The sequence below is a fragment of the Spermophilus citellus genome (assembly GCF_964194105.1).
Source record: "Spermophilus citellus genome assembly, chromosome: 12".
NCBI classification, from domain to species: domain Eukaryota; kingdom Metazoa; phylum Chordata; class Mammalia; order Rodentia; family Sciuridae; genus Spermophilus; species Spermophilus citellus.
In genome coordinates this window covers 83,340,195-83,362,509 of record NC_138198.1, presented here as the reverse complement: position 1 = coordinate 83,362,509, position 22,315 = coordinate 83,340,195, and the positions used below count along the sequence as shown (strand labels likewise).

At 41.4% G+C, this 22,315-nt stretch overlaps 1 protein-coding gene across 4 annotated transcripts in view; it reads left to right on the top strand.

Annotated features, from left to right (window-relative positions):
* The first annotated feature begins 1,729 nt into the window (after positions 1-1,729).
* ANKRD29 (ankyrin repeat domain 29) overlaps positions 1,730-22,315 on the top strand; it is a 45,097-nt gene continuing 24,511 nt past the window's right edge. For 3 of the 4 annotated variants that reach the window (XR_014018274.1, XM_081262932.1, XM_081262930.1), the window contains exons 1-5: positions 1,730-2,187; positions 14,033-14,158; positions 15,574-15,672; positions 18,952-19,050; positions 22,038-22,136. Coding sequence is in view for 3 of the 4 variants with exons in the window: in XM_081262932.1 (XP_081119058.1) it covers positions 2,167-2,187; positions 14,033-14,158; positions 15,574-15,672; positions 18,952-19,050; positions 22,038-22,136 (444 nt within the window). In the remaining variant the exon portion in view is untranslated. The remainder of the gene's footprint in view (positions 2,188-14,032; positions 14,159-15,573; positions 15,673-18,951; positions 19,051-22,037; positions 22,137-22,315) is intronic. The other variant, XM_081262931.1, reaches the window with a different exon arrangement.

The following is a 22,315-nucleotide window of genomic DNA, read 5'->3' as shown; positions in this document are numbered from 1 at the left end:
AAGCAGTATGGAGATTCCTGGGAAAGCTGGGAATGGAACCACCATTTGACCCTGTTATTGCCCTTCTCGGACTATTCCCTGAAGACCTTAAAAAAGCATGCTACAGGGATACTGCCACATCGATGTTCATAGCAGCACAATTCACAATAGCTAGACTGTGGAACCAACCCAGATGCCCTTCAATAGATGAGTGGATAAAAAAAATGTGGCATCTATACACAATGGAGTACTATGCAGCAATAAAAAATGACAAAATCATAGAATTTGCAGGGAAATGGATGGCACTAGAGCAGATTATGCTTAGTGAAGCTAGCCAATCCCTAAAAAACAAATACCAAATGTCTTCTTTGATATAATGAGAGCAACTATGAACAGAGCAGGGAGGAAGAGCAGGAAGAAAAGATTAACATTAAACAGAGACATGAGATGGGAGGGAAAGGGAGAGAAAAGGGAAATTGCATGGAAATGAAGGGAGACCCTCATTGCTATACAAAATTACATATAAGAGGTTGTGAGGGGAATGGGAAAATAAACAAGGAGAGAAATGAATTACAGTAGATGGGGTAGAGAGAGAAGATGGGAGGGGAGGGGAGGGGGAATAGTAGGGGATAGGAAAGGTAGCAGAACACAACAATTACTAATATGGCATTATGTAAAATTGTGGATGTGTAACCGACGTGATTCTGCAATCTGCATTTGGGGTAAAATTGGGGGTTCATAACCCACTTCAATCTAATGTATGAAATATGATATGTCAAGAGCTTTGTAAGGTTGTGAACAACCAATAAAAAAAAAAAGAAAAAAAAAGACATTCACTTTTTCACCTTAGCATTTGAGTTTTCTTAAAAGGCTTATTATTGCCTTCTATACTTAAATTTTTGAGCAAAACATACATGACCCTCCCATTGTTAATTCCTGTAAACCAACCCTGAGCAGCCAACGGTATGGCTTAGGAAATGAACCACCCTTCAGTACTCCAAAATGACATTGAAATATTGAAGGCTTATTCCCTGGTGATATGCTCCTATAATCCCAGCTGCTGGGGAGACTGCAACAGGAGGATTGCTTGAGCCCAGGAGTTCCAGAGCAGCCTGAGCAACATAGCAAAATGGTGTTTCAAAAACAAAACCAGACTTGTTTCCCAGGTCTCTTCCCCACAAGGAATAAATAAATAAATAAATAAATAAATAAATAAATAAATAAATAAATTCAGCTTCTTAGAAATTTAGAAAAGAGAAAACACTGAGAAAGACAAAAATTAAAATGAAAATAACTATTTGAAATAGCGGTGGGATGACAAGTGAATTTTTTTTCTCGTGCTTCATTTACATCATTATAACATTTGTATTTTAATGAAGATCAAAGCATCAGGAGGCTCTTTTCCTGTGTGTGTGTGTGTGTGTGTGTGAGAGAGAGAGAGAGAGAGAGAGAGAGAGAGATTGTGAAAGGACTGTATATGTGCAATGTGATGTGGAGAATGTTGTGTGTGTGAAACCGTCTGTGTGGGATACGCAGAGTGTGCACAATGTACGTGGAGTTTGGAAAGTATTGGGCTCGTGTGTGTCAGACTGCAGATGTGTATGAGTGTGTAAACCTGAGTGTGGAGAGCTTTATGTGTGGAACTTGGGTGTGTGCAGAGTTTGCCCTTATGAATAGGGTGTGGATGTGTAAGGAATGTGGGTGTGTGAACGTGAGTATGGAGTCGTGTGTGACCCTAGGTGTGTGGAACATGGGGACTGCACAGTGTGTGGAGTTGGGAGAGTATGCGGTGTGTGTGTAAGTGTGGGTGTATGAACATGAGTGTGAGGGTGTCGTGTGTCCAGAGTGCGGAAAGTATGCACAGTGCCCTCTGAGTTTGGAATATGCGGCCGTGTGTGCACGCGCAGCGTGGAGTGTGCAACGCGGCATCCTGTGCGCAGTGCGCGCGCGCGCGCGAGCGGAGCGCATCGCAGGGCCCAGGACAGGCGGCCAAGCGCGCTGCCTCCCCGCCCTCCGCGGCCCGAGCACCCGCCTGCCGGGGCGGCTCAGTGTGCGGCCGCGGCAGTCCGGCCCGGCGGCGGGAGCGTGCGGCGCCGTGGGGGCCGCCCCTCTGCGGATCGCGGAGGGAGAGGGGAAGGACGGGGAGATCCCGGCGCCCCAGCGCTCGGGCTCTTGCCGGTCGCGGACATGTGCAAGATGTCCTTCAAGGTGAGCGACGCGGGCTCCGGGAGGGGGAGCTCCGACCCAGCGGCCGACCCCACCGAGGCGGAGCCAACACCCCGTGCCCTCCAGAGCCGCCGCCGCTCGGCCCGCAGGTGGGGTGGGGCGCTGCCCCTCGCCCCTGGCTGTCCGCCAGGCGAGGAAGAAAGAGGTGCGGCTGAGGCTCCTCCTGTGGGTTTGTGGTTTGCTTGTCTGCTTTGCTGGAAAGGCTTTCTGCACTTATGGTTGCAGGTCAGGTGAGCTGGGCGGTGGTGACTGTCCCCGGGGTAACAGGTCGCGGGTGGAGGCGGGGAAGAAGCAGGCGGCCAGCGCTTTCCTGCAGCTGCAGGATTCTCTGAATCCGAACCTCTGCGTCCTCCAGCTCTCGCTGCTGTCTCCTCCTCAGAATACTTTTTCTGGACACTGCAGCCTAATGTCCAGCACTGAGAGGAGCTGCAATTGATGACCAAGCTTTGTTCCAAAAGAGTCTTGTCTTAGAAGAGTTTATTAAAATCATCCTATTTATTCCCACATTTGAGGCTGAGAGTGGAATTAAATGGTTTGCATGGAGACAAACCTTTTAAATAAGGTTTTAATAAAAATATTAAAGTTAACATGGATTGAGCATTTAAAATATACCAGGCTGAACCAGTTTTGGGGAAGGCCAACTGTTTTTAAAAACAAGGAGATTAAGGTATAGAAAAGTGAAATAACTCTCCCAAGATCTTGCAGCTGTAAAATTCATTGTGTTGAGTCTGAAACTGGAGTGTCTGACTCTGAAGCCAATGTAGTCCTATCTCTAACAATAGCTCATGGAAGCCCAGGAATGACATGGCAACATTAGCATGTTAGAAAGATCACTGGCTACAGCAGAGAAGAGCATGGCACTGGGAGGCCAATCAGGAGGACGCTGTGGTCATCTCAAGAAATGGTACTGGATCAGGACATAATAGGCAGTGAGGATAGAAGGAGACAGAGGTGAATGAATCAAAATTTATTTAATTCAGTAATTGATCTTATTTGCTGAATAGAGAAGGCAGGAGAGGTTTAAAGCATGAAACTTTTGGTTTGGAACAAAGTTTGAGGATAGATGGGAATCCAAGCAGCTGTGTTGATTAGCTGACCGGGAACTCGGGAAAAAAATCTAGGCAGCAGATGGAGATGAGATTTCAGAGTCAGCAGCATTAAGAGGTAATTGAGCTCATGGGAATGAAGTGATTACCTGGTAATGAAGACAAAAATCTTGAAGATCAAAATTTAAGAATGAGCAGAGTAAGAGAAACCCAGTGAGAAACAGCAGCCAGAGATGAATGAGAAAAATCAGAAGCACACTGTCACTTAAACCAAGTATCTTTAGTCTTTAAATAAAGATGAAGAAGATTTTAGTGTTCAAGGCCACAGTGAACTCAAGCTAAGAGTGCAAAAGTAACAGAACAGCCACCCATGACCTTGCCAAGAACAGTTTCAAAAATGCTAGTTTCAGGATCCAGATTGCAACAGCTTGAAAAGAGAATGGGTGGAAACCTCAAGTGTAGGGAACATTTTCAAGACATTGTGCAAGAAATGGAATTTTTATTTTACTTTGTTTTAAAGTATTGGTTACAGTGGGGAACCAGAATTGACCAAGGGTTTATTGGCTTTACAGCAGTAGAAACTTGAACATCTTTAAATGCTGATTGACAACTCTACAATAAAAAGATAATTTGGAAATGGGCAAGGATATGAATAGACATTTCTCTCAAGAAGATGTACAGATAGATGGCCAATAAGCATCTAAAACAATGCGCAACATCATTAGCCATCAGTGAGATGCAAATCAAAACCATGATAGGAAACTACTTTACCCCCACTAGGATGACTAATCAGCAAAACAGACAATGACAAGTACTGGCAAGGATGGGGAGAAATCGGAACCCTCATACATTACTGGTAGGAATGTAAAATGTTGCAGTCATTCAAAGAAAAAAAAAAAAAGTCGATCTGTCTTCAGAAGTTTAAAACAAGTTACAAATGACCCAGCAATTCCACTGCTAGTTATATACACAGGAAAAAATAAAAACATATGTTCACACAAAAACTTGTACGCATATTCATAACCATATTAATGGTTATGAATCAAAAGTGGAAATAATTTGAATGTCCATCAACTGGTGATATATTATGTATTGCAAATCAGGTAGATTGGTGGACTTAAATCACAAATATTTCCCTTGATGCTATAGGCTGGAAAGTCCAAGATCAAGTTTCCTGCAGATTTGGTGTCTGGTACAGACCTTTTGCTGTCTTGCAGATTACTACCTGCTCCGTGTTTCTTAACACGATTAAGAGACAAAATTTAGGTGTCTCTTTCTCTTCTTGTAAGGGCACTAATTCCATCGGGGGGCTCCACCCATGGGACCTCATCAAAACATCATCAACTCCCAAAGACCCTAATGCCATCACATTGGGGATCAGGACTTTAATGTACAAATTTAGTAATGACACAAGAGAACAGATGTCTCTAGAAAAGGATCTGAGGAGTTCCCAGAGGAAGAGGGGAACTCACCTCAGGACCAACTGGGTTCCTGGCATACTTGAATTTCAGCATGAGCCAAACAAAGACATAGACAGAGGTTTATTTAGGAAAGTAGATACACATTCAAGGGAGAATGTGGGCTATTTTGAGAATGAGAAGCAGTCCTGCCTTGGGCTGGGGGGTCCAATATTTATAAAAGGACTGTTTCAGGGGCCAGACTGAAGGCAGAGCCAGAGTGGATCTGCACAATTTCATGCCAGTTTTCCCTGTGCTTGGGTATTTCCCTCATTTTACAAGGGTATGAGCCAAAGGCATGTTGCCTAAGATATACAACTGTGCTCTCTGCATCTCAATGGCTTGTGGGTATTTCCTTTAAGATTCAGTATTCTCTCTTTATTTTAAGTCCCTATCTCAGGAGGAGGACATAAACATTCAATCTATAACATTTCCTGGCCTCCAAGATTGTCCAATAAATTGTCTCCAATAAATGTTCCTGTAGTTTTTTCCTCTGAGCTATATTTATTTATTATAATTAATTGTATAAATTAATGCGTTTCACTATGACATTTCCAGGCACAGACGTTTCATGCTTTGATCATGTCCATCCTCCCTTCTATGTCCTTGAGCCCTTCCCTCTCTCACCCTCCTTAACCCTCTTTTACTTTCTGTGCTTTTTTTCTTTCTGGTTTTCACATATGAGAGAAAATATGTAATACTTTCTCCATCTGCCTTATTTCACTTAACACGATGTTCTCCACTTTCATCCATTTTTCCTGAAAAATGGCATAATTTTACTCTCTATGTCTGAATAATACTGCATTGTGTATATATACTATATTTTCTTTATCCATTCATCTGTTGTTGGGCACCTAGGCTGATTCCATGTCTTGGCTATCTATGTTCTTTTTGCATGCAAAATATATTGCATTTTATGCAAAATAAAAAGCCTTTATTTGTTCCAACATCAACTGTAAAGTTGAAGTGTCATCTAAATTTCATATCAATCAGATATGGGTGACACTCGAGGTGACACTTGAGGTATGATTGATTCATCTTGAGGCAGATTTTCCTCCAGCTGTGAGCTTGTGAAAGCAAACGAGTTATGTGCTTACAAAATATAATGTTGAGACAGACATCTCCAAAACGGAGAACTGGGAGGAAGAAAGGGGTGATGGGTTCCAAGCAGGTGTAAAACCTAGCGTGGCAAATGCCATTAGATCTTAAGGGTGGAGAGTAATGCTGTTGGGTTTGATGCTCTGCCTTCTGGACTGACTGGGGCAGGGATCATGCCCTCAAGACGCTGACAGTTAGAGCTTCAACATATAAATTTGGAAGGGACACAAACAAGGTATATCCATACCATGAAATATCCTTCAGCCATGAAAAGGATGAAGCACAAATACACGCTACAACATAGATGAACCCTGAAAACAGTATGTAGAGTGAAGGAAGAGCACAGACTGTATGATTCCATTTATATGAAATGTCCAAAATAGGCAAATCCATACAGACAGAAAATAGGTTAGTGGTTGTCAGGGACTGGAGGAGAGGAGGAGATGGGAAATGATTGCTAATGGGTGTGAGGTTTCTTTTGGGGGGGGGGTGATGAAATACTCTAGACTAGATAGTGCTGATGTTTGCACAGCCTCATGAATATACCCAAATCCACCAGATTGTATGCTTTGAAAAGATGAATTGGGTGCTATGTGAGTTATCTCTCAATGAAAAAGCATTTTAAAGTGATGACAGGGTGTGCTAGACGGCTTGGAGTAGAGGGAATATTGGGCTGAGTGACTGAATTCCGGGGGCAGGGGCGCAGCAGCCCAGCAGGGGTCCCTTAGCTGGAGGGATGGGCTGGGAAGGTGGGGACCTCTCCCATTGGGATAAAAGGAAAGCAAATGAAGGTGAACATCAGTGTCTTGCAAAGGGAAGGCCAGGATGAGATCGGGATTTGGGGTGAAGAAAGGCAGGTGCCCAGCTTCACACCATACTGTTCAGTGAATAAAGAAAAGTGATTATGTGACAACTACCAGGTGAGGTGGAGTAAAGGCTCAGAGGTGGGATGGCCTGACTTTTGAAGGAGCAGAGATTTATACACTTGAATGGACCGCAGTGGTCTGGAAGCCAGGTAGGCCTGTTTCCCACTCCAGTGCTGGTGTGGGAGAGGGCCCCGTTTCCACCAGGAGGGGGTGCTGGGAAAGTTGAGGCAGAGAGAGGGACACCCTGTGCTAGGTGGAGGAGGAAGAGGAGCTGATTTACCATGGAGTGGAGTTCCAGAGACACAGAGGGAGGGTTTGCAGGGGAAGGGACCCAAGTCTCTGGCCAGTCTACAATTTAGCACTCTCTTGGCCACTCTCAAACATATCACACATTAAAATGCATCCACAGAGCACAATATATAGAGACTTTTATTATAAAAATTTTGAAGGGAATTTCATAATATTTCTTATTAAACTGTTTAGCTATGAATTTACCTTTAGACCATGACTTTTCTGCAATTGTCATCTATGGTCAGTAGCTCTTGTGTAGTGAGAAAAATCAAACCTACAAATTATTTTCATGTGTCATCAATATTTAATGAATACTAGGGCTGGGGTTGTGGCTCAGAGGTAGAGCACTCCCCTAGCACGTGCAAAGCACTCAGTTGGATCCTCAGTACCACATAAGAATAAATAAATAAAATAAAGGTATTGTGTCCAACTACAACTAAAAAAAATTTTTTAAATATTTAATGAATACTAAATTTAGCTATTAATAAAGTTAACAAGATGTTATATTTTATAGCTATTTAATTGCATGTTTATCTACTTTTATTTGGGAGCCATGGGTTAACTTTTTTATTTTTGTAGCCACCCCCCATAAAAGTCTTCTAAGCTCCAGGTTCTGAATCTCCAAAGCCTATCTGTAAAATGGCCCAGCATTGTTGGATGAGTCTGTGGGGGAATAAACAGCATTATTTAGTTTCCTCTTGATTCAGAAGCAATTTGCATCTGAACCCCGGGAGACCCTGTGTATCTACTTTTCTTGGTACTAGGGATTGAACTCAGGTGCATTTTACCACTGGGCCACATCCCCAGTCCTTTTTATTTTTTTATTTAGAAACAGGGTGTCACTAAGTTGCTTAGGGCCTTGCTAAGTTGCTAAGGCTGACTATGAACTTGCAACCCTCTTACCTCAGCTTCCAAAGCCGCTTGGATTGCAGGCATGCACCACTGCACCTGTGAGCAATCACCTTTTCTTTGGTTGTATGCCAGTGCTTTAACTGAGCTTCATCCCTGGTCCTCTTAGCAGTCTCTTCTCCCTGGTATCAGTTTTCCTCCAGTAATCTTCCTTTCACAGTCAGCAACTCCTGATTTATTCCAGTTGAGGAAATGGGTACCTGTGTGTTCAAATTTATTTGTTTAACGAAACACAAACTCAGAGTGCAAATCTGAGCTTTTTTGTGTAATAAAGTTCATGGATTTCAGTGTATTGACTCTCAACTTTATAACAAGTATTTTAACTGCTCAGACTGAAGTTGTTCTTCAGGGCTGAAGGTGCCAAAAGCCTAACACAGTTAGGGAGGAAGGGAGTTACCATAAGAGGCGAGGTCCATTGCCAGATTAATATATATATATATATATATATATATATATATATATGTCTTTCTTGAGCTTCTGTTAGCCAAGAAAGTAAAACATCTCACTGCCTGGTGTCATGCCTGAGCTGCAAGTATACAAAACTGTATCCTTCATCCCTGTCCTGAGAGTGTGTAAATTATAATCAACTCCACTTCATCAGTTTAAATCATTTAGATGAGCCATAGGAAAATAAATTTTAAAAACCATATTCTTTGTGTGTGTGTGTGTGTGTGTGTGTGTGTCTCTGTGTGTGTGTGTGTGTATAAATACCTCTTTTTTGGGGGGTGGTTACGGAGGATTGAACCCGGGACCTACAGCGTGCTAGGCAACCTCTCCACCATTGAGCCGCATCCCCAACAAAAGCATATTCTTTTTTTAACAGCTTTGATAAATCACATACTAATTTATCCATTTAAAGTATTCATTTCAGTGATTTGTAGTAAATTCAGAGTTGTGCAACCGTCAGCACAATTGATTTTAGAACATTTTAATCACACCCAAGGGAAAACTCATGCCCATTAGCCATCACCATTACTCCAAACCTCCCAGCTTTAGACAACAGCTAATCTTCTTTCTTTCTCTAGAGATTTATATGATTTATATATATGATTTTTTAAAAATTTTTTTAATTTGTTTTACCAGACTTTATACTTGGTCTTGAGTTCTAAGTCTGGAGATGCTCGACTTACATGGGCCTACCTCCAAGGCAGAATGCCCAGAGCAGAGCACTTACTTCTCTTCAGTTCCCTATTGTTCAAGTGTAATAATATTATTATACTTGAAAAATGGGGAACTGAATAACACTGACAATTCTGGGTTTAGGTTTAATGTTTATTAAGCATTAAAAAATTTTCAAATACTTAGCTCAGAGTGGGACAATGGATATTCTTAGCCAGTGACATCTCAAAAACATCCTTCTGCACACAGCTTCTCAATTTATTATTACATACTTATTTTATGTAACCTCTAATATCCCAGAAATCCATTTATTTAATATACTTGATAATCTCTTGATTAAATCACTAAGTGTGCAGTTGAAGCCCACATTACTCTAAACCCTTTTTTAAAACGATACTTAGAAAATGTGTACCCCCCACTTGGCTTTTCACTGGAGTTGCAGTTCTGTATAAATCAGTCTCCCTTCTGTGTTTCTGCCTCCCTTCCTTCCCTTACTTAACTTCTGGTAATGTGTCATGAGCAACACGTTAGCCAAAATCCTGGCAGTAAAGGCTGGGTGATGGGGGAGAGGTGTGCAGAGAAAGAAGAACATTTGACGGATTCGGAGCTTTATACTCAACTCTTCAGGATGTATGAAGCAAGCTTTCAGACTCTGCACCCAAACAGACTTGGGTTCAAATCCTGGCTATGTTACTTCCTCACTGTGTGGCCCTGAATAATTTATTCTGTGCTTCAGTTTTCTCATCATGAAATGGGAATTATTTATACTACCAGCTCATGGAGCCATTTGGGGAAATAAGTGAGTTAAAACAGTTAAAAGCTTAGCACACTGCCTGACCTAGAGCAGGATCTCAGCCTTTGTTGATGTGGCCATTACTCATAATTTTCAACCAGCAAACCTGAGGAAGGCCCACTGGCCTTAATGTAAAGAGCAAAAGAATCAAAATGCTTTGAAAAGTGCTAAACATTTTACCTGTGTCAACTTTTTATTTTTTAATTTATTTTTTATAGAAATTTATTGGGAATTATGGGGAAATGTTACTTGTATGGAAGGCATTGCTAAGAAAGTAAAGCAGAACCGGAATTCTGTTTAAAAGCTAAGTGAGGATAGAGATTAAGCTATTTGTTTTAAAAAGGGTTTAGAGTTATGTGGGCTTAAATTACACACTCATTAATTTAATCAAGAGAATATCAGCTTTATTAAATAAATGGATTTCTGAGATATTAGAGGTTGTATAAAATAAGAATGTGACATTGGATGCAGAAGTACTGTGCAGGATATTTTTGAGATGTCATTGGCTAGTCTAATCCATTGTCCCACTCTGTGATAAGTATTTGAAATTTTTTAAATGCTTAATAAACATTAAGCCTAAACCCAGAGTTGCAAGTATTATTATACTTGAACAACAGGAAACTGAAGAGAAAAAGTAAGTGCTCTGCCCTGGACATTCTGCCTTAGAGGTAGGCCCATATAAGTCTAGCATCCCCAAACTCAGAACTCAAGACCAAGTATAGAGACTGGTTAAAATCACCCATATCGAGAACAGTCAAATCTCTAGAAAAAGAAAAGAGATGTGTGGAAGTTGGCAAGTCCAAGATTGACGGGCATAGTGGGGACACATCTTCTCTTTTAAAGAGTAAAGGACTTGCCCCTGTCCCTTTTTACACCATTTATAATTGTGTGCATATTATATCCAGAGAAGACTGGGAAGTTATCCAGGGAACATGATTTGTGTAGACCCCAAAAGAGAAGGAAAGTTGAGGGACTTTCCATCTTGGCAGGAAAGGATCTTGGAATGGAGGACAGGAAGGAGGTCATCAGAGGTCATTTGCTTTCTACAGAAGAATTCTCTGGAGGCAGCACAGGGTGATGATTAACAAGGCAGCCTCAAGCAGCAGACTGCCTGGCACACTGAGGCCTGACTCGTTATTTCTCACCTACCTCACCTGTAAAATGGGATAGTAATAGTACCCACTTCCCTGAGCTATGGTGAGGATTAAATGAGGCAGTCTGCAGAAGATGTACCTCGTGGTACCGAGTAAGCACTTCATGAGCATCAGCCCAAGATTCTTGACCCTAGTAAATGTGTGGCCACAGTGCCATGGGACCACATGCCCATTTCTTTGTTAGACATTCCCCCAGAGGAACTTGGAAGTCAGCACATTCAAAGCCAAGCCCATCACTTTTTCCGAAATCCCTCCAATGGCATTTCTGACCTTCGTGGCACCATAATCAGCCTGGCACTGAAACCAGAAACCTGGGAGTCAGTTCACTCTCCTCATCCCTCTTTTCATGCACACACCTTCGCAGACCAAGACCATTCCATTGAGCTCTTTAAAATGTCCCCAGTCTGCCTCACCCTCCCATTCCCATCGTCATTGCCTTGTTTGGGCCTTATATTGTTTGACACATCTAATGCAGTTGTCTCCTAACTCTGCAGACACCAATGTCAGTCTGGCTCCAAACCTAAGTCCTCGTCCCTGAGTCAGGGAGACCTTTCTGAAACACAAAACTGATGGTATCTCTCACAGATGTTTCCTTGACTCCCCAAGGCCCACCAGGATAAAGTCCAACTTCAGTGGTATGGTACCACAGAACCTCCAAAATCTGCCCTACTCTGATCCTGCTATCCAGTTGTGCCCTCTCTCCCTCACACCCTTCACTCCATCCCTGCTGAGTATGTGGCAGTCCCCAGGAAGCTGGGGCAAGCCTCAGTGTCTGTGCCTCCCTACCCCCTGTGCCCGGGATGCTCCATATCCTTTGTGCACCCAGGGCCCTACCTAGCTTTTCGAAACTCATCATAAGGCTTCGTTCTGCTGGGAACTATCCCTGGCGCCCTCTCAGAATTGACCATCTCTGGTTTGCGCTGTTATCACAAGCCACTGCTTTTCTCCTTTGGTGCCTACAATAACTTACCATGCCCACCGACATGACTTATTTTCCTGTTATACCATAAAGCCCGTGTGGACAGAGATCAAAGTTGATATATACCTCTAGCCCTAGCCCCTGGCCAGTCCACATGCTAGTGACCAAGTCAACACATCACCTCCACCAGGATTGTAAAGAGCTAAGAGGACTGTGCCTTTATAACTACCATTTCTTGAGTGGGCACTAAGTGGGTTTATGTGTTTTTTCCCATTTAATCCCTGAACAATACATGACAGAGGTACTATATTATTATTATCTGCATTTTACTGGGGCCTCTAGAAGTTAAGTAACTTGCCCAAGGTCACAGACCTAAGAAGCAGTCTGGACTTGAACACATCTCCTTCTTTCCCCAAATCAACTGCACTGCCATCCCTCCACCACAATAATTCAAGCCCTTAAGGAAGAGCAAACTAGTTGCAGCTTTTTTACAAAACTCAGTTTCTAGACTTTTATGGGAAACCAGATACCCAGTCCAACAGGAATGGAATCCCCAAGTCTATCCTAGAGAGTAGAAAGTCCTGGCTGGAGAGCTTCCCATGACAGAAGACATTGGCTGTTCAGAGATGGTCTATCAAAGGCATATTTGAGGCTAGAATAGAACCACAGCGTCACTGAAAATGAATTTCCATTTATCTCTCTCGTGTTTGCACATTTTAGGAAAAGTCAGTAGAGCTGTTCCATGGTGTATATTAAATTCTCTTTCCAATTCACCCTCCCAGGTTTCATTTGGGCCTTGTGTTATATTTCATTATTTATTATACAGTTCAGCCCTGCCTTGCTATTATTTCACCCTGTTACTAACAACTATCCCAGGTTAGACTCAGCCTGGTGCAAAGGCAGCAAGCTCTGAGGGTCAAGGCCACAGTTGCATTTTGGCCTGAAAACTCCATCTAGTACAGCAAAAATACCTACCCAGAAAGGTAGATTGTTAGCCTGGAATTTGAAGTGTTTTTCTTTTTCCCCCTCCCAAATGAGCCAGGAGGAAACTATTCAAAGTATGTTTGTAATCTGGTTATCACTCCCCAGCTTGCCCTTCTCATCCAGATATGCACAAGAGCAGCGGTTAGGCAGGTGCTGAAGGACTTCTGAAATGAAATCCTCACACCAACAAATGTTGTCATCACTCTGCTGTCCCTGTGCCTTCATTTTAGATAGCTTCCTTGATAGCTGAAATTATGGGCGTTTTCTTTTTAACATCATGAATTATTTTATTTTATATAATACAGTAGTCCCCCTTTATCCATAGGGAATGCTTCTCAAGACTCCTAGTAGATGCCTGAAACCACAAATATCCCCAACACTATCAATATTCTGTTTTTCTAAACATACAAGCCTCTGGCAGATTAATTTATCAATTTGGCAGAGCAAAAGAGTAACAATAAAACTAAGGATAAAATAGGACAATTATAACAATATACTGTAATAAAATTGCCAGAATCATGATTCTTGCACTTTGAGACCATTATTAAGTAAAATAAGGGTAACTGGACACAAGCACCATTGATAGGAGAAAAATTATTTTTCCTAAGCTTCCTTGTTCTCATCTGAAACCTCTGGCATGTTCCAGCTATAGCACAGAAAATTAGACAGAGGAAAGTGAGGGGTTTATTCAAATAACTGGAGTCAGAAAACATTGAGAACATAGAAAAAGTACCAATAAACTCCCAAAAGATGTCAGAATGGGGAGAAATTGTGCTCTGCTGAGAAGGGAAGAGACTTGCAATGTTACAGAGAGGAAATGGCATTTGAACAGAGCCTTGGCCTTGAAGGATGGGGGAAAGTTCATTTCAAGCGAAGAGGAAATTGTGTAAACAAAGACACAACAGAGGCAGGAAAGTGAGGACATTGGTGGGAACCGGGGTATTAATAGTGCTGAATTATCAACAACAGTGCCCTGAAGACAACTTTGTGGCTCATGTGTCTGGCACCAAAAACATACATCCCACAACCAAGTATTTTACAATCTTTTTTTTTTTTTTTTTTTTGCCCAGGGAGCATCTTTCAAATGATATAACAGAACTGGAAATTCTCCCTTTTGAATGGTATTATCTAGATGCATAGTCATGTTCACTAATGTTGATTTTAAGATTCTGGTTGGTTTTGTTCTTGCAGAAGGAAACTCCACTTGCTAATGCTGCATTCTGGGCAGCAAGGAGAGGAAACCTGGCCCTGCTGAAGCTGCTGTTGAACAGCGGTCGAGTGGATGTGGACTGCAGAGACAGTGTACGGAGGGACACGGTATCTGCATGCCCAGAGCACCCTTTTCCACCCTGCAGGCACGACAGCATCTCACCAATACAGTTCCCTTTACAATGTTGACTTACTTGCTTATGTGTTTGCTTGCTTTATCCCTTTCAAAAAGTGCTGTGTATAGTGATGATCTTAAAAACACACAGGCAAAGTCAGAAAGGAAACAGTTGCATGCACACAGTGGAAGACAGCCACCAGAAGGTTGAAAAGGCACAGGAAGCAGAATCGGCAGGTTTCAAGAAAAAAAGACTGTTGAGTAAAAGAATTCACTTTTAAAAAAATGAGATAATTTAGAGCACACATGGGTTGTTGTGGATGTGGGAGTTGATTTTCTACAAAACTGAGAAAACTGAGACATTGAAGCCTCCACCCAGCCTCCTATCATTTCTTCACCATCCGTAAACAAAAAGACATTAACTGTCAAGTAAGAAGGGGAAATAAAAATAGATACTAGGCTTACTGGCAGGTCCCATCTAGAGAGCCCTTTCCCTCCTCCACTAGAGGCCATGATTTCTCCTGTGCTCAGCAGGACCTCTCCACATCTCTGGGGACAAAAAGCATCTCAGATGAGAAGATGATTTTAGAACTTGAATCAAAATGCTTTCAAAGGAACCTTATTGTTTTCCTGCAAACAGGGGGTGCCATTACACAAATTTATTGCACAAATTTGGTAAATGCAGTCTACCACCAGCCCAAGTGTTTGCTCCAGTTGGTCCACTGGGGATCAGGGCAGGAGAGTGCGCACCATCATATCCACTCCGTACCCTTTTCTACCTGGCTCCGTGTTCCAGAGTCTGAACCATATGAACTGCCCTCCTTCTCTCTGGCCTCGGGTTGGGTTTGGCCTATTTAAGAAGAATTCTAGGGGCTGGGGATGTGGCTCAAGCGGTATCGCGCTCGCCTGGCATGCGTGCGGCCCGGGTTCGATCCTCAGCACCACATCAAATAAAGATGTTGTGTCCGCCGAGAACTAAAAATAAATATTAAAATTTCTCTCTCTCTTTAAAAAAAAAAGAATTCTAAATTCAGAAAACCAACTGATACCCTTTAACTGGTTTTTGAATTTCGCTCAGGAATGATTTAATGTAAATCATAAATTGAGAGCGATTGTATCACTGCTGCCTTAAAATACAATGACTATGGGTTCACTTGGACTCTGTTTCTGAAATTAATAGAAGTAAGTAAATTCATAAATTGAAAATTCCAACCTCAGCATTGGTCACTTTGCTTTTTCCCATCTAGACTGTGTTATAGGATGATTCATGAGGCATTTTGATCACTGCAGGAAATTTTGCACTTGGATTTGTTCTGGGTAGAGCTGATATCTCTGTGGTCTCTTCTCCAGGATCCCTCTCTCTGACATAACGAGGGCCTAACTGTTCATCTGTCTCTCCTTCATCCAGCATGGCACCACCCTCCTCATGGTGGCCTCCTACGCTGGCCACATTGACTGCGTGAGGGAACTGGTTCTGCAAGGAGCAGATATCAACCTCCAGAGAGAGGTAGGTCATTTGAATAAAGATGACCAAGCCAAGAGATCTGAAGTCATTCTAATAATGAATTGGTAAAGAGGACAAGAGTCTTTATTGCTTTTCTACTACGTTAAAGTTCATTGTAGAATTTGTTGTGCCTTAAATAAGGTTGAGGAACAGACTGTCACTGGACATGTCTGAGGTAACGGTAAGAATCTATTTTGTGTTGCTCTAACAATACCTGAAGCTGAGTACTTTACAAAAAAAAAAAAGAGGTTTATTTAGCTTGCTATTTTATAGGTTGAAAGTCCAACATTGGGTGGCCCATTGGTTTAGCCTTTGCTCATGGCAGCATTACAACATGGTGGGGAAGAAGATGGGAAATAGAAATGGCTGCATGCAGAAGAAACAAAGCACATGGGGTGGCCTTGCTTTATAACACTCCACTTTTACAAGACTCACTCACTCTCTGAGACCAACATTAATCGTTTCCAGATTCTACCCACCAATGACTTAATTGCTTTCCATTAGGCTCTACCTCTTTCAGGTCCCACTGCCTCAACACTGCCACTCTAGAGCACAAGCTTTCAGTGCATGAAACTTTGGAGGACACGCTGAAACCATATCAAATGCAAAGCACGCAGTAACCAAATCTCCTACCACACTTCTTAAACATTAACACATTTTGTCTCATGCATAAATCAGTACTTCCTTCTTCCCTTGGCATAGATGCTATAACATTTATAGATTTTCCTAGAGGTCATTGTGTTTTTAGTCACCAATCTATTCATAATGAAACTTGCTTGCTCTCAATTATCCTCACCAAACCATCTCTTCAAAGGACTTTTCTGTCTGGCCATGTATTAAATAAGCTTTCCCCAAAAAAGCCGTGTGGGTGAATGTTGAACTAAAATGTGAGTCTGTGCCCACACTTCCTTCAGGGTAAGCTTCGGAGTTTGGTTTTGCCAGAGGATCCATTTTTGGTCTAATCTAGAAATGAGTAGGAAGGCTGAGATATTTTAACATACTTTGGGATTCCAGTCCTAAGAGCCTCCATATATTACTAAGCTGACCTAAGACCTGGTAAAACACCTTTATGGAGATATGTACTCTGGAGATCTAAGAGTGAATTTGACCCCTCAGTTCACACTGACTCAGACCTGAGGTGGGCATCCCGGGCAAGCTCCAAACCAGACTGAGCACTTGGTTTTCCTTGATGGGGGGTTATCCCAAGATCTGCCTTGCAGTTGTTTCAGAAGGATAACTCATCAACCAAAGCCTCACAAAGCCAATGTAACCCATCCTTCCAGTCTGGACCACCACCCCTAAGTGGAGCAAGTTAGGACACAATCAGGCAGGTCTATGGGCTATGTCAAGAGTTCCAAAGTACATCCAGTAGTCCTTCCTGTCACTTTCTGGGTGTTGGAGGCCTTGGCTGTAGATCATGAAAGAACAATGTGTGACTGACAGTTCCTGGAATCTAGTTCCCCATAGACCTTGTTCAGCAAGGCTGGCCTATTAAGAGGGGCAGTGTAAAGAGACCACAGCAAGTTCAGTTAATCTTCCCACAACCAGGTTCTTCTGAACGATTTCCATAACAATAGATCATTGTTTTAGGTCATTTTTCACATCAGCACTTTGTTTCCCTCCGGGATGAAACTCTTTGGATCCATTTAGAAATATAGTTTAAAATTACCATCATCATTTTTATTTTTCCTTTCTGTTTTATGGTCCTTGTTTATTATAACTTCAAAGCAAAGACATTTTCTCTAAAGAAAACAACGTGGTCCAGATCTGCTTACTCAAAAACCGTATCCCAAAGAGCAGGTCCAACATGTGCAAAAGTCTGTTTAGAACAACTGAGAAAAGCAAGGAGGAGAGAAGTATTGGATTTCTAGCATGGATGGTTTTATGGTTTTATCTGAATCTGTTTGGTTTCAATGGCTCAACTAGTCTTACAGATGAGGATTCACCAAAGCACACTCAGTTTGGATGTAAACCATATGACTCAAATGATGATGCTCTTTAAGTTTCCAGCAGTCCCTTGAATATCCTGAAACCATGCCAATCTGGGGCAATAGAACTGCTAAAACAAAGGGAGACCCAACCTCACCCACCTGATTTGGAAGCTGGATGAGAGAGCCTTGCGGTGCTTTGGAACTTACTCTTATGGTGGATTTATACCTTGGTCCATTATTAATCCATTTTAAAATCAAAATATTTGTTTTCTGAAAAAAGTACCTGTCATTGTTTCCTTAGCTTGGCTCTGTGGGTACACAGAATTTTCTAGGGTGGCAAACTGGAAGCTAAATAGTCCTGAAAGACCATCACTGTAGAGAACCGGCAGTCATCGCTGATTATAACTGGCACACACAGAAACTGCAAATGCCGTTAGTATGAGACCCTGGGTTTCAGTTAGTAAAGTACATACATTTAAGACCTTTATTCACATTCCAGACTGAAGTCTAGATTCTGTTGTCTATGAAGTGCTCCATTCTCATGCATAATGGTTGATAGTATGTAAGTTCCAAAATTGGCTCAAACTGCTGTCATTATGGTTTTTTTATTAATGTGTCAAAAAAACATATTGAAAACCAAGTTATTTCCATCTCTGACTTTTTTCAACTTGTAAAACCTGAAAGTCTGAACCCATTAAACAATAACTCCCTATTCTTCCCTCCCCTTCACCCCTAGCAACCATCAGCCTGCTTTCTGGTTCTATGAAGTTGACTTCTTTGGACACCACAGTAGAATTCAACTGTATTTTTCCTGTTGTGACAGGGCTACCTCACTTAGTACATCTTCAGGTTTCATCCATATTGTAGGATGTGTCAGAATTTCCTCCCTTTATAAGCTAAGTGATATTTCATTGTATGGATATACCATGTTTTGCTTGTACACCCATCGATGGACACTTCAGTTACTGCCACATTTTTACTGTTGTAAATGAGGCTTCTGCTTCACACTTATTAGGACACTTATCACTAAATTTAGGGCCAATACAGATAACCCAGGTTGAGTCCATCCTCTGAAAATCCTTAACATCTTTTGCCACATAAGGTGATATTCGTGAGTTTTAGGAATTTGGACCTCATCTTACAGGGAAACACCATTCACCCTACTACATCAGGAATAAAGTTCTCTTTCACCTTGTCACATCCCTGACCATGAAATAAATGAGTTTAAAGGCAGCCCCTTCCTAAGCTAGAAGGTCTACATGCAGGGATAATGTTTTGTATTCTTTGTAAATGTATAAATCAAATGTAATTTAACTAAATGTCTTTCAAAGCCAGCCTGTCTCTCTCCCAGTCAGGTACAACTGCCCTTTTCTTTGCTGCCCAACAAGGTCATAATGACGTCGTGAGATTTCTCTTTGGATTTGGAGCATCTACGGAATGTAGGACCAAAGTAAGAGAACCATCTTGATTTCATACCCTATTGAAATTTTTCAGAAATTTTAGGTATTAAAGAAACCACCAATTTGTATAATTTCTTTCTGCAAGATTATACAAATTTGTGCTCCCCTTTCTACAAGATTCTCAAGCCTACGGATGTGGACCTCACCATGTTACTTATAATGGTTCAGGGATAGTTCTTGGAATTCATTCCAAACACTTATGATTTTGCTGTGAGCTCAAAATGAGAGAATTTCCTGAGGAATTATTTGAACTCTTTCTTGCACTGGTTGGTGCAAGACAACCAGTGTCTGGGACACTAAATCTTATAATCAGGAGGAGTATAGCATCAGGTAGCTCTCTAACTTTCTCTGTTTCCATGTAACTTTGTTCTGTTTCAAGATTAACCTCACTACTATAGTAAGAACAGTGGAAGTGTTAATCTGATCCTAGTAAATCTGAGAGATTTCTAAAGGCAGCAGTGCTTTCACGCGCTGTCCTCACTGAAATAGAAAAGGCATTTACAGTTTATGTAGTTGGGCAAGTCGTTGTGGTCCCTCCGTTAAAGAAGTTATTGATTTTGATGCAGATAAGAAAATCAAGGGGCTGGGGTTGTGGCTCAGAGGTAGAGCACTTGCCTAGCATGCATGAGGCACTGGGTTCCATCCTCAGCACCACATAAAAATAAATACATAAAAAGATATTGTGTCCACCTATAATTAAATATTAAAAAATAAGACTCTTTAAAAAAAAAAGAAAAGAAAATCAAGGCTTGCAAAAAGACCAACTTTGTGTTCACAACCTAGATTTACTTGGTAATGTTCTGTAGTAGGAGAGTATGAACTGCCACTAGATTGTTGTAGTCGTCAGCTCATTTCTGGCCTAATCATCATAAAAGCAAAAGTCCTGAAAAACATTTCCAAGTTGGATACTTAGGTTTTCTTAACCAGCTGTATGTAACATTTAGATGTCAAAGGAATTTCTGGTAGATCTTTTTTTCCTGGTAAATTGCTAACTATTAAGTAAATCCACATTTCATATAGAATTTCCGCCTTTTCTGAAACCTGCTATTTCACTGTGCTCACGTCTCCAAACATACTGAGTATAATATACAGAAATACAAAATATTTATGTATATTTTATATTAATTACCACTTCATTTAAAAAAAATATTTATTTTTTAGTTGCAGTTGGAAACAGTACCTTTATTTTACTTATTTATTCTTAAGTGACACTGTGGATTGAACCCAGGGTCTTGCACATACGAGGTGAGTGGTCTACCGCTGAGCCACAACCCCAGCCCCCCCACCTCATTTTTTATAATGAGAAATGCAACTAAAAATAGAAAGGTCTACAAACTTAAATCTCCATTCTTTGAACTTAAATCTCCATTCTTTGAACTTAAATCTCCATTCTTTTAACAAAGTCAGAATGATCATGTGTGACCATGTGACCAAGTCAGTCTTCTTGGTTAACAAGTTAATACTGGCTTAAAGCCTTTACACCTGAGCCAATTTGTCCTGCCCCAGAAATCCACAGCACATAGGGGCCCAAGAGGAGCAATTCCAAATGTTTCCATTAAGTCAACGGCAGGTGTCCAAGAGCTTTTTTTCTTTCAAGGGAAGAAGAGGCTTCAAGTTTCAGTATGCTCCTGTCTTCAAAACTGACTATGTTTCAACAGTTGTTCTCTCTGTGTTAAATCTAAAAAGTTGTAATCTAAAACTGTGTCCTTAAAAATCAGAGCTCAGTTCTATCATAATCATTGTATTTTATTCTTCTGTTACCTCATTAGTCAAATAGCTGAGAAAATTGGCAGGACAAAATCTGGAAACAGTGGAACTAATTGATGCTATTAAGCAATTTCTTGATACCCCCCTCAAACCTCCCCAACAAACTGCAGCCTTCAGTCCCTCTCCTCTCCCTTCCCTACCCCTCAGGGCCCAGCTCAGCACCCATCCCCACCACACAGCCAAACATCTGGGTCTCACCATAAACTTACTAAATCAGACTCTCTGAAGGTGGAACTCCTTTTGAACAAAAACCCTATTCCTAACTTTAGAAACCACAGTATCGTATTTATGATTCATATTTTTTAGACAGATTACATGTTCTTGAATTATTTAAATGTCCACCTAACAATTCACAGAGCCAAACAAACAACTCAACCATTCTAGAAGGGAAAAGATAATGTCTTACCTATGTGTCTGAGAAACACCATTAATGGTTTTCATTGACCACAAACTCAATGAGTCAGTAGTGTGATGTGGTTGGCATCAAAGCTAATTCTAATTTGAGCCACAGAAATAAAAGTAGAGTAGATGGAAGAAAGGAATCTCCACATCAGAGCACACCAACTTTATAGGGTTCTGCTTTGTTTAGGGCCTATACTTTAGAAGAGACCTGGGAAATTGGCATATGTTCAGAGGAAAACACTAGATATGACAGTGAGAGACACGTGGGACATGCTGTCGTCCTCTGCTCTTTTAATAGACACAAATCTTGTCCCAAGAAAGCAGTGGTTCCAGAGGATCATCCAAAAAAGCACCTTATACTCAATGGATTATAACTGGGTGGCACTACAGGGAGAAGCCAGTGTTTGTTAGGGAGGGGGGTCTCTGGCCAGAAGCCACGGGAGGCTCTTCTGGCTATTCCAGGATGGAACTGACAAGACTTGGCACAGATGTTGTGCTCTGTTTTTCTCATATTAAGAAGCAAATAGATGCTTCTGCATTCAGCATGGGAAATTCCTTATCATAATAACTTGGTGAAATAACTGTAATAGATCTCTAGCAAATCATCCAAGTGTACAACATAGACATGTCCTTAAGATGAACCTGATCATGATTATAAAGCAAAGATAAAAGGGTGAAAGAAGGAAAGTGAGTTTGATACTATCTAAGGGCAGATTCTCTTCCAAAGTTCTATCTATGTGAGGAGCTCCTCTTTGGTAAATACGGGCCTATACTTCTCTAAAGGCATTTATACTTTTCATGTCCACAGGATGGGGGCACCGCCCTGCTGGCTGCCAGTCAGTATGGGCACATGCAGGTGGTGGAGACCTTGCTGAAGCACGGAGCCAACATCCATGACCAACTTTATGTGAGTGTGTTTTCAAGCAGACATTTGCTCCTTCCTTCATCACACACAGCATTGCAGTCTAAATCCAGACGTTGGAAACACCAACTTCAAAAACATTTTCAATTGGGACTTTCATCTGAGACATCAAAGGGAAAAGATATAGTTGATCACATGAGCTTTTTCTATATAGAAACCGTATA